The sequence below is a fragment of the Vigna umbellata genome, chromosome 11 (assembly GCF_029865625.1).
Source record: "Vigna umbellata cultivar VRB3 chromosome 11, Vumbellata_1.0, whole genome shotgun sequence".
Classification (NCBI taxonomy): Eukaryota; Viridiplantae; Streptophyta; class Magnoliopsida; order Fabales; family Fabaceae; genus Vigna; species Vigna umbellata.
This window is the reverse complement of record NC_142175.1, coordinates 31,003,102-31,015,355: the sequence shown is the minus strand read 5'-3', so window position 1 is coordinate 31,015,355 and position 12,254 is coordinate 31,003,102. Positions and strand designations below refer to the sequence as shown.

The 12,254-nt window shown below is 32.6% G+C and overlaps 2 protein-coding genes and 1 long non-coding RNA gene across 4 annotated transcripts; 2 read left to right on the top strand and 1 right to left on the bottom strand.

The window, feature by feature from the left end:
* The first annotated feature begins 1,618 nt into the window (after nt 1-1,618).
* On the top strand, nt 1,619-3,942 carry LOC124826595 (vacuolar protein sorting-associated protein 2 homolog 1-like). Its single transcript, XM_047299454.2, has 5 exons — nt 1,619-1,773; nt 1,941-2,071; nt 2,282-2,386; nt 3,206-3,466; nt 3,588-3,942. Exons 1-5 carry the CDS (start codon nt 1,737-1,739, stop codon nt 3,726-3,728), a joined length of 675 nt encoding a protein of 224 aa, XP_047155410.1. The 5' UTR covers nt 1,619-1,736; the 3' UTR covers nt 3,729-3,942.
* Nucleotides 3,943-4,257: 315 nt separating this feature from the next.
* Nucleotides 4,258-4,692, bottom strand: LOC124826601 (RING-H2 finger protein ATL54-like). The gene has a single exon (XM_047299460.1). It carries the CDS (start codon nt 4,690-4,692, stop codon nt 4,258-4,260), a length of 435 nt encoding a protein of 144 aa, XP_047155416.1.
* A 3,765-nt stretch (nt 4,693-8,457) lies between these two features.
* Nucleotides 8,458-10,890, top strand: LOC148191525 (uncharacterized). 2 transcript variants are annotated; one of them, XR_015782903.1, is made up of 2 exons: nt 8,458-9,745; nt 10,683-10,890. It is a non-coding gene; the product is annotated as an uncharacterized LOC148191525 (long non-coding RNA). The 2 variants fall into 2 exon arrangements; XR_015782902.1 differs by having other exon boundaries at nt 10,641-10,890.
* Nucleotides 10,891-12,254: the final 1,364 nt, after the last annotated feature.

The window sequence follows — 12,254 nt, the reverse complement described above, 5'->3', positions numbered from 1 at the left end:
AAGAGAGGAAGAGGTGCAGAGGGAAGTAAATCAGAAGTTTTAAATAAATTAAAATATTAAAATAATAAAAATAAAAAATTTTAACTTTTGAGGATATAATTGTCATTTTAGAAGGATATAATTAGCATTTTAGAAAATTGGGGAGGTGGAGGAAGAGACGTGTGGGGGTGGAGGGAGTAACACCCGTTAAACTATTATTCTATTCTATTGGCCCACCTAAATGACATTGGAGGATCCAATTAAGGCGGCTTCCCCCACCGACAAATTTCTTTCTACACCTCTATAAATTCTTGTTGGCCATATTGTGCAATGCAAAATTTGATTTCCAAAAGGTATAATATAGAATATATTTTTATTTTTTATTCTAAAATGTAAAATCTAAAATATAAAACTATGTATTTTATTGGAAATCTCCTATCAACTAGAGATAAAATCAATTTAAAATATATAAGTGAATGTAAACCTGATTTTATAAAACAGTTTTATAAAGTTGAGTCAGACTTAAAGTCAATTTTTTAACATGATATTAGAGTCATTTATTAAGATATATTTATCGAATTTTGTTGTTTGTTAGGTTTCATTCACTGTCACGTTACTATTTGACCACTCATTAATATCTAGCTTAAACTTAATTTTGTTGTCCAGCGATAGTCTAGAATATATTTATATTTCAAAATATACAATAACACATTTGTATTTTACACTCTAGAATGTGCAATCCAAAATAATAAAAAATTGTATTCCAAATATAAAATTTTATTAGGATGTAAATTGAAATTTTAGAGGTGGAAAAAGAAATGGTTTTTTAATTATGGGCTGAAATGTTATTGAAGCTCATAAGGGCCCATGCTTAACAAGAGATAACTTCTAGATTGGCCTTACAGATGGATTTCTCTCTCCTTGGTTTCCTCCTGCACCCCATATGTTTTGAAATTTTAATTTTTCTGTTATCTTATTTTAACATATCCATGGTGATGAAATATTATTCCAGATTACATCTTTCGACATATATTATATTTAGGAATGCTTTATTTAAAATTATGCAAATAAAGCTAATTTTACATATATTTTATAATATAAATTCTAAAATGCCTTTTAGGGTTAAAGTGGTTATTCTAGAAGACATTTAATGTATAATATACTTTTGAGATGCAGGAAGAAGATCCCATGAACTAGTTTTAGGGTGTTGCTCCCTCCACCACCACAGCCTTCTCCCTCTACTTCCTCTTTACTATTTTGCCCCTCAGTAAAATTTTATTTTTAGAATTATTGTTTTTTAATTTTACTCATTTATAACATATTTCACTGATAACCTACATAGTTCCTTGTATGAGTAAAATATTTTTCTGCAAAGCTCAGTGATCGTGAAAAGAATTATCAAGCAATCTTCCTCTTGCTTTCGGTGCAGTACGTGATGCAATGCATTTGTGGTGTAATGTGCTTGTCGTGATTCCTCTCCAGGTACGTAGTCATAATCCTTCCAATAACCCTAAACCCTTCCAATAATCCTTCCAATAATCTTTCTAATAATCCTTTTATGGGACCTTCATTTTGGGCCCATAAATGGTCAGGCTTCAAAAGCCCAAACGAAAAAGCTTGTGCTGGAGAAAAACGAAAAGTTTACTGAACCAAACATATTTAAAATAGTTTATGCAAAATTGAAGAGTGGAAGGTGCTATCAAATTTTGAGACAAAAGATAAGACACTGAGGAAAAGGTCGCTTAGTTCGAACCAACATGAGTTTTCTGTTCGGCAGTAGAAAGACTCCCGCTGGTACTTCTTTTCTCTTGTTGTTTGCTAACTTTTGTTTTTTTATCAAATGGGTACATCGTTTTTCTGATTACTTTGATTGAATAGAGCAATTTTTGTTGGCATTCTCAGTATAAAAAAATTGTCTTTAACTTGAACTGGGAATTGGGTTGGTTTATTGTTTGTGTCAGAGCTTTTGAGGGAGAACAAAAGGATGCTGGACAAGTCCATTAGAGAAATAGAGAGGGAAAGACAAGGCTTGCAGAATCAAGAAAAGAAATTGATTGTCGAGATTAAGAAGAATGCCAAACAAGGGCAGATGGTATCATTTATTCGTTCTGTGTTTCATTGGTATTTAGCATTCTTATGTTGTTTGTGTCTGAGCAGAAGTTTGTTGCTTTTAAGGATTATGATTTAGTGTTCTGGGGCGAGTGGTGTCTAGGGTTGAGTTTACTTGATGAGGCATATGATAAGATACATTTGGTTATTGTTCAGAATTAAAACAGTTTTTGGGGTTGCTTGAATTTGGTAGGGGGCAGTGAGAGTGATGGCCAAGGATCTCATCAGAACTCGCCATCAGATTGAAAAGTTTTACAAGCTCAAATCGCAACTTCAGGGTGTTTCTTTGAGAATTCAGGTTTGTTTTTATGCGTTTGCATTACTAAATTGCGGAACTTGAAATTTTCTTCATGCTCAATCTGCGTTATTGGAAACTAGCAGATGAGTTAAAGTTGTATATGTGTTTAGCATTCTGTTAACTTGCACATTCTGAGCTTCATGGGAAATAATAATAAACAAATGGTAAGTTGTTACGTTGCAGCAACTGTTTATAATTTTAGTAGTGGAGTGATGAATTGATGTTGTTATGACAATTATTTGTTTAGGAGGATTCCTAAAATTCACAATGTAGATGTTCTGATGATGCACAAGGCCACGGTACATCCATGGCCGTGTGTGTAGCCACCGTGTTTTATGTGTTTCGGTTTAATTTAATTCAACCTACCCTACAATGTTAGGGTATATTTTGAAACGGGAAGACAAGTTCTGTATGGGGTGTGTACTGAATGATGTTGCACTTTCGTTTCTCTCAGCTAATTCTTTCGTGCTAACCCCAGATATAGGACTTTATACTTAAAGATGATTTATTCATAACTTTGGATTAAGATAGATAACAACCCACTTAATCTACCCTAATCCAGTTCCCTGTACTGGCTCTCTGGGTGGGCTACACTTGATAATTAGAAGCCGAGGAGGTCAAGCAACCTTCCTCTCTCCGACTCATTAGGTCATGCTTCCAACTTATCAGAACTGAATCACAAACCAAAATAGTTTTAGCTTCATCTACTTTTACGCCAGCAATCAAATACTAATAAATTTCAGATGCTAAAATCCATTCGATTCTGAATGAGTGATTTTATTATATAGTGTGTAAAAAGGACTCTGATGTCAATTTCAGACGCTAAAATCCACTCAAGCAATGGGAGAGGCTATGAAAGGAGTTACTAAAGCAATGGGTCAAATGAATAGGCAGATGAATTTGCCTTCGCTACAGAGGATAATGCAAGACTTTGAAAGGCAGAATGAGAAGATGGAACTGGTTTCTGAGGTAATGGGAGATGCAATTGACGATGCTTTGGAAGGTGACGAAGAGGAGGAAGAGACAGAAGATCTTGTGAATCAGGTTCTTGATGAGATCGGAATTGATATCAACTCTGAGGTAAGTAGTTATCAGAAAATAGCTAATTATAGATGAACAGGTTTATCATATTCCTAGCCTGAGAAAAGTAAAAGTAATATAATGACAATGATGATATGTATTTCATTTGTTCTACATGCAGCTTTTGAATGCACCTGCATCAACCTCTGTCACTGCACCAGCGGCAAATAACAGGGTTGCTCAAGCTGAATCAACGGGTCATGAAGACAGTGGAATAGATGACGACCTACAGGCTAGGTTAAATAACCTGAGAAAAATGTGAAGAGTCCGGGGGGATGGTCTTCAAAGACCAACGAAAATAATGATTGTATATGAAATTAGGATGTGTTTTATTCTGATTTTACCATCATGTATTAAGCTAACATATATGTGTAAAAAGTAAAGAGTAATATCAGAAGTTGAATTTCATGTCATGATATTTATGAAGTTTTAGCCTGTGTATCTCTTTTTTGTAATTGATTACACCTTTTACAACTTATCAAAAGTTCGATTCCGCATTAATAATATGAATCATATGAAATGATTTGCGTGATATAGAATTATTGAAATGTATACACAAATGCTGAATACTTCAGGTATTAGTTTTTCACAAATACGTTAAAGCAAAACTGGTCCGTGAATTGTTTACCACATAACCTCCATTGTTGATGGGAATAGCTAAACTGATCCTAGAGAAAGTGAAAACCAGAGCATAAATGAGCTGACTGTAGGAAGTTTCAAATCTTATCATTCGCAGAATATGCGAGAAAATTATGGTTTTGAACGGTAGCCATCGGCGGGGTTGTGATGATTCAGGAGTTGACAATGACCATGATCATGTGATCATTTTCTTCCAAAGACACTCTACTGTTTTGGGAACTCACTTTATCAATCTGAGTGCGGCACAGTGGACAACCTGAATGAGATCCAAGCCACTTGTCAATGCAAAGGGTGTGGAAGATGTGCTTGCAAGAGTGAAGCTTCCGTACACTTTCCTCTTCTTCAAAACTTGTCAAACAGATAACACATTCAGTCTGGTGTGTGCCCTCTGCAGCCTGGTAGTTGAAGGTAATCGAATGAGACTCCAAACTCATGCAAGGAGAGAACTTGTCATCAAAAGATAAGCCTGTTGTAGGAAGGGATAATATGTGATTGATATCCAAGCACCATCCAAGCATTACGAGAGTGAAGAACGTGAAAGAAATTGCCAGTGTTCCAATTATCAGACACCAAGGAAACAGATCCATTTCCTCTTATGGCATTGATTTTTCAGAAGCAGAAATGGTGAAATGGGTATGTGGTTACATTGTTATAGAGCCGTGTCATGATATGGTTGACGATAACTATGAACACAACAACAACCAATTCGATCTCAACAAGGCTGTAGCACATAAAACGACAACTTCTGAAGGCATATATACATACTTTTGAAGGAATAAAACAAAAGTTTCCATTGTCCTTTGAGTAAATGAACAGAGCTAGCATCTTGGGACTGATTAGCATAAACTACTAGTTTTCTGTTTCAAGTAAGAAAAATAGTACAGGACACATAAATTGATAAGTTAAACGAAGATTCGTTACAAAAATGTTAATATTCGATAAGAATCAGAGTTTTAATTCAAGAACAAAGATAATTTTCTTTCAAATAGTGCAAATGAATAATGATATTCTGACACTCATTTTTCACAACCTTTTAACTTCGTCACGTGTCAGGCGATGATTGGTCCAAATGGCCAAAATTTAAAAAAAAATGAGATGGAAAGTGCAAAATTAGGGGTTTCAAGAATTAATGTTTGTGCTTTCACCTGGATTCGAAATTTCATTGTGAGAGAGAGAATTGTGCGAGAGAGAAGTTTGAGTTATACTATATTTCGAAAAAAATTGGGTTTTCTTTAAAACAATCCTTGTTTCAATATTTTACCTTTCTTTTCTCTCCCCCTCAACATTATGAATGGTGAGGATTCTTTAAACCCTGGCCACAAATGAACTCTTCCTTCCTCCACTTATGACTCATGCTCCCGTTCCTTCTCTTCTCCATGTAAGTCCTTTGTTTCTTTGTAACCATGAAAACATTATCAATATTACTCTAGTACTGTATTTGAGACTATTTGGGATTTCGATAAAATTTGATTTTGACATAAATATATGCCAAAAGAGTCCCATCAAAAGAGAAAAATGTGATGATTGCAATATCTATACATAAGTTTGGGGGTGGACAACAATAATCACTGCCTTTATCATAAGAATATAGGTCACACCACGGAGGAGTGTGTGACCCTTAGAGAGAAAATTGAGGACTTGATCCAGGTGGGACAACTCAAGAAGTGTGTCAAACACAAGAGACAAGAGAGGAATCCGCAATGAAGGAGTCTCGAGAGAAGGGAACATAGGGGACGCCCTCGCTATGGATGAGTGGATCGACCGTGACAGGAAAGGAGAATGAGTAGAAGTCGAAGCCGAAGTGGACATTGCCCGCTACGCAGGCACGTTAACACCATCTCAGGAGATTTCGAGGGTGGTAGGTCATCATCATTGGCCCATAAAAGTCGCGTGTGTGCTCTCCGGTGGGTCCATTTGGTGGATAAGCCACACAAAACGATATCTCTGATCACCTTCACGAACGTGAACTTCTATGCGCCAGACCCCGACCAGGATGACCTCAAGATGGTCACCATGGAGATAGCTAGATACGCTGTAAGTAAAGTGCTCATTGATTAGGGGAGCTCGATCAATATCCTCTATAGAAGCCCATCCGACGGATGGACTTGTCGAAAGATCGCATTGTTCCCTATAACGAGTAGATCGTGGGTTTTGCTAGCGAGTGAGTTGATGCTCGCAATTACGTGGAGCTTTGAACTCGGTTAGGGACCGGACGACACAACAACGAGAAAAGGGTCTGATACCTTTTGGTGGAGGCCAACACATTGTATAACGTGTTGCTCAGACGACCATGTCTGAAGCAATTTGAAGCCACCGTGTTTATGCCACACCTTGCCATGTCATATCAACCAAGAATATGTAGTTTGAAAAAATAAAGAAAAAACAAGTATTGTATTAACAATAAAACAACTATAATATATATATATATATATATATATATATATATATATATATATATATATATATATATTAGTTATTAAAAGAATAATATAATTCATTAAGTGATAAGGTGTTTATCAATGATATGTCTATAATATTAAAGAAAAAATGTCAAGGAGTGAGTTGTATAATTATATATCAAAATCAATGATCCAATTATCTTTAAAAAATATCTAAACCATTAAAAAGAAACAAGTTTATAATGTAAACATAATCATAAGTTTATGATGTAAAAATAATTATACTACTAGAAAGATTTGAAATAATTGACTATGAAACATTAAAATTTTAATTTCTAATACCATGATATAAAGAAATAGAAGTGTTGCATACGACGAAACAAAAATGATTGGTTTAAAACGAGATTTTGGAGTCATTACTAGGGATGACACAAAAACTCGTATCTGCGGATACCTGCGGATAAAATCCGCGACGAATATTTAGTACCCGCAGGTAAGAGGTACCTGCGGGTAACAGGTAGTGGGTATTTTAATACTCGCTTATTAACGGGTCAGATTCGGATATCACACTATTTGTACATGTGTGTATTTACTATCTGTTTGAAAAAGGAAATTACAATTTTATCCTTCGTTCTTTAAATTATTTTCTAAGCTGTTGTATTATGTCTCTGCCGTCAAACCATAAATCTCAATTTCAAAGGGTCACATACACTCAGTGGCTCATTCTATCCTTTCTCTTTCTCCCTCATCACACTCAAGTCAAAAGCTTGAAGTTTCTACTTTTCTCTCCACGGCGGACGACCCAATGTTGGGGGGCGAGGATGATCTATGTCTTGAGCATAGGCAACAACCTCACAACGACGATGACAGAGTGATGTCGCGGCGAGGGTTCGACGAGAGCGTAGTCGATTTTCAATGAAGGTAATACTTTTAATTAAATACAATGTGATTTTCAAAATGTTTAACTATTCCTAAAAATAACACGGTGAAAAAACAAAAAAGTATTTTTTAGTTTTTTGTCCTGACAAGAATTTACCGCATTGTCATTCAATTATATAGAAATCAGGTAATGTAGTTATTTAGCAAAATTGTTTGAAAATGATTTAGATTTTTGAAAATGATTTTTTAAAAATGATTTAGATTTTTGAAAAATGAACCTGACAATGATTGATATTTCTCCAATTTATTTCCATTCACAATAAAAAAATTGGGAAGTTTTTATTTGTTTGTTTGAAAATGTAAATATTTTTAGTTTTTGAATATTTTATATTTCTTTTTCAATTTTTAGTCTAGTTGAGAAAAAAAAAAAAGTAACTGAGTATTAAACTGGTCACGTAAGTACTTCTACATTCGAAACATTAATTTTTTTTTATTTTTTAATTATTTTAGAAAACTATGAAAGAAAGATATTGAACATTAAGAACATGTGGTGCTATATCCTTTTTAGTATTCCCTTATTTTTATTTTTTTACTTTATAATTACTTTTTATTTTTTGTTTTGTAATGTTTATTACATGTGAGCAATATTTACATAAATGTTTAAAATAAGATTATAAAAAATAATTGGGTTTAATATAAAATAACAGTTATATTTACCTTATTACTTAAAATAAAATAAAAATAATACTATTTGCATAGCTATTTTTTAAGAAAAGTCTAAATTAGAAAATAAATTAAAACTGCATTTAATTATTGAAAGATATTAAGTGTTAAAAAAATTAAAACTATTTTTATAATTTTGTAATTTTACTCCTTTATTTCATTTTATCTTTATTATTTTTATCTTTTATTTTATAATTCTTATTATATTTTTATAACAAACGTATAAGAATAATATATAAAGGAAACCTACCAAAATAACAAAACCAAAAGAAATAAAAATCAAAACAAAAATATAATAAAAGTGCCCACGTTAAATGATTTAGTAAACAAAAGGAAAGCAAAAGATGGTGCAAGTGATATATAGAATAAGTTCAAGTGGAATGAAAATAAAAATCAAAAATAAAAATAAGAAAAAAGAAAAAAGCTAGAACAGCAACACAAAATGGGGATAGAATTATCATGGATTACATCCCCTGGAAAAATCAAATAATCAAACAAATATAAAAGTAAAGAAACAAAAACATGAAAATAAAATAAAAACGAAATCAGCAATCATCTTCATCCACGCCAAAGCCCTTTTATCATCAGCTTAGAAACCTAGGGTTTCTTCTTTTCTGTGTTCTTCAACTTCCACAATGCTAATGAGGAGCGACAGAGGCGCCGTCGCGGTTGCACCTCCCTGCTGCCACCCAGAGCCACTGCCGCCCAATCACCGGTGGCGACGCCGACCAACACTGAAGGCCCTAACGTCGACGTCCAACACCCACTCGTCCTTCCTTCTCTCGCGCAAACTTTGCCTCTAATGAACAAGCCGCCGTGCCAATTTATGCCCCGCTAGAGGCGTCTCCGGCGATGCGGGTCGTCACCGCAGCGCTAGTTGGTCACTGCAGCGGCCACCAGAACTTTCTCCGTCGACAGTGGTGACCAGGACCGACAACTCGACTTCCTCCGCGTGAAACCCTTTACCATTCATTTTCGTGCGACACTGGCATCAGCCCAACTCCGACAGTCGTCCTCCTTCGTCAAGATTAAAACTTGTTGTAGGCAATTGTTTATTTTCTTCTCTCTGTTTCTCTGATTGGGTGTTAGCAATGAGGATGGTGAGATTTGGGGCTTACTTGTTCTCTGTTTTTTTCTTATACTTATCTGAAAACAATGAGAATGGTTGGTGCATGTATTCTATTGTCTATGTGATGAACTGGAAGAGAGGATTTCATGCTTCAAGAGTTTAGATGGATGATGCCAAAGGATGACGGGTTTGCGGAAGCAAATGAGAAGAAGAGGTTCTGGTTTCGATTGTGATAATTTGGCTTGGTGATGGAAAAAGTGACAATGGACGATGAAGGTGGGTTGCGAGAGAGACAAATTCCACTATCATTCGAGAGGAATGCCATCTTGCCAATCAGTTTCTTCAAAGTTATTCTTAAATCTAACTTTAAAGAAACATGTTGGCAGGGAAGCATCCTCTCGATAAACAAAATCACCCTTTCTCTTTCTCTCTATGGTATTGTTCTTGTTTCTCAGTTCTCCTTCGTTTCTTTTATATCTCTTTACTGTTTTTTTTTTCTCACAGAAAAAACAAAGGAATTCAATTAGAGCTGCTAACTTATTTTTCCACTGAAGATGACTTCTTTTGCAGGTTTTCCACTTTTGAAGACACTTCAGCACCTTTTCTTTCCTTGTTTAGTTTTGTTGATAAATTTCAAAATAAGTTAAGCATTAAATTTGAGTCGGTCGGTTAAGGTATTTATCTTTTTTTTTTAAGATTTAAAAGTAATAGAAATTAAATTTTGAAATAAAATTTGTGAAAATTTATATAGAATTTGTCTGAAACACATTCTTTCTATAAGTTTCAAATAAAGACAGTTCATTCAAAAGAGTTTCTTCCCAAAGTTATCTCGAGCTATAGAAAGTAAATATAATGAAATATTATGTGTATATTATAATTAGTTATTTTAAATTTTATAGTTCAAATTTGTGATATAGCATATTATTATTTATTATATATAATTCTATTTTAACTAATAAATTATTTTACTTTTATTTCTTTATATCATGGTATTAGAAATTAAAACTTTAATGTTTCATAGTAGACTATTTCTAATATTTCTAATAGTATAATTATTTTTACATCATAAATTTATGACTATGTCGTAAACTCCTTTTTTCTTTTTAATGGTTTAGTTTTCTAAGGCTAATTTTATTTTAAAGATAATTGGATCATTGATTCTAATGTGTAATTATACAACTATATGTTTTTTCTTTAATATTATAGATATATATTACTGATAAGAACCTTGTCACCTAGAATTATATTATTCTTTTAATAACTAATTAAAATATATATATATATATATATATATATATATATATATATATATATATATATATATATATTAGTTGTTTTTCTGTTAATACAAATCTTGTTTTTTCTTTTGGATGCCTAAATTGTTTGGGCTAGTGTGCTCATCTTGCAGAACCAAATTTCTACAAATACTGATGTAATAATTATGGCACAATTAATGATTCTGTAGTTGTCCAGCATGAATAACGTAGTCATGTGACTAATGGTACAGTATGGGTGGCTAATGGTGACTAATGGAAAAGCTGGAAGGCAACAGAGTTACTCCTATGAATGGGAGCTGCATGGTTTGAAACCCTTTTTTTTTATTATTATTTACTTTTTTATTTTTTATTGTATTTTTGTTATTTAATTTTTGATTTATTTAAAAGAAAATATGTATGAATCCAAAAAAAATTAATTTGTTTTATTATTATTGTTTATTTTTTCCTTTTTTATATTTTTTATTTTATTTCAAATATTCGGACAATTGGGGTTAACATTTACATTATTAATTTTTTTTTCTTTTTAATGGTTTAGTTTTCTACTGCTAATTTTATTTTAAAGATAACAGGATCATTGATTCGGGTGTGTAATTATGCAACTCATTAGATATTATATATATATATATATATATATATATATATATATATATATATAATATTAATTAGTTGTTTTGTTTCCTTTACTGTTAATACAAATTTTGTTTTTTCTCTTTTTCAAAATACCCATTCTTGTTAGAGACACAAATCATACACTCTATAGACTAAACATTTTATTTTTTATTTTAAGTGATGTGCTATTCTATGAAATAATTTTTCTTTTCAAAGTAGAGATTTGTCTTCCTTTATTTCCTTATTGATTAGTGATAATTTGCTCTTGGATAATTGTTCATCTATGCATCTTGCAACTCTAACTTGGAAAATAAATGTCTTACCAACCAGCTCAAAATTACAGACATAGCCTTAAGTTATCCTTTAGGAAATAAAACAGAGTTGGGTGCCTAAATTGTTTGGGCTTCTGTCTTGCATAGTTCTCTCTCTCAGTTAGGAATGAAATTTCGAATTCGGCCAAGAAAGTGAAAGAGCAAACATAACCTCTCAAATCCCTAATTTTGCATTTTCCATTTCATACTTTTTTTGTTTTTATTTTGATCATCTTGACCAATCAATGACACATGACGAAATTAAAAAATTGTCAAAAATGGAAATTAGAATATCATTATGCAGTACAAATACATATAATATGACTTAAAAGTATTTACATTTCGTCTTAGTACCTCTAAAGCGTATAAATTTAAGAAAACCTAAAAGCATTAAAATAAAAAGTCAAAAACCTAACTAGGCCTACTCGTCCAGCAAACAAACCAGCTCGTACAACGAATTTAATATTATATAAAATTAAAATAAAATTATAATTTATTTAATTTTCTAAATTATTATTTAATTATATTTATCTTTTTACTTCGTAAAATATTATAAGATTCAAAAAAACTTGTTTTAATACATGATATTGTGATAAATTTTTTGAATTGTAAATATTCTTTCTTAATTTCTTCCTATAGATATTAAAGAGATAATCTTTTATCATACTGTAAAGAGATTTGTCCTCGAATTCTTCGTGCTTTCTTATAAAAAAACATTTTATCTTTACAATGAAGTGGCACACCGCTGAGGCAATACTTCCAGCTATGAAGGATCTTATGGCGGCTTCGGGTGTTGGCAACAAGAAGGCAAAAGTTGGCAGCTTTTAAAACTCTCTTTCTTTCTTCTGCATTCTTTCAAATGAATTCTTAGAAGTGTTTGTC

Coding starts and splice junctions, on each gene's coding strand:
- LOC124826601 (XM_047299460.1), bottom strand. CDS start 4,692: ATGGATCTGTTTCCTTGGTGTCTGATAATTGGAACACTGGCAATTTCT.
- LOC124826595 (XM_047299454.2), top strand. CDS start 1,737: ATGAGTTTTCTGTTCGGCAGTAGAAAGACTCCCGCTG. Junction 2,387..3,205: donor GTGTTTCTTTGAGAATTCAG/GTTTGTTTTTAT, acceptor TGTCAATTTCAG/ACGCTAAAATCCACTCAAGC. Junction 3,467..3,587: donor GAATTGATATCAACTCTGAG/GTAAGTAGTTAT, acceptor TTCTACATGCAG/CTTTTGAATGCACCTGCATC.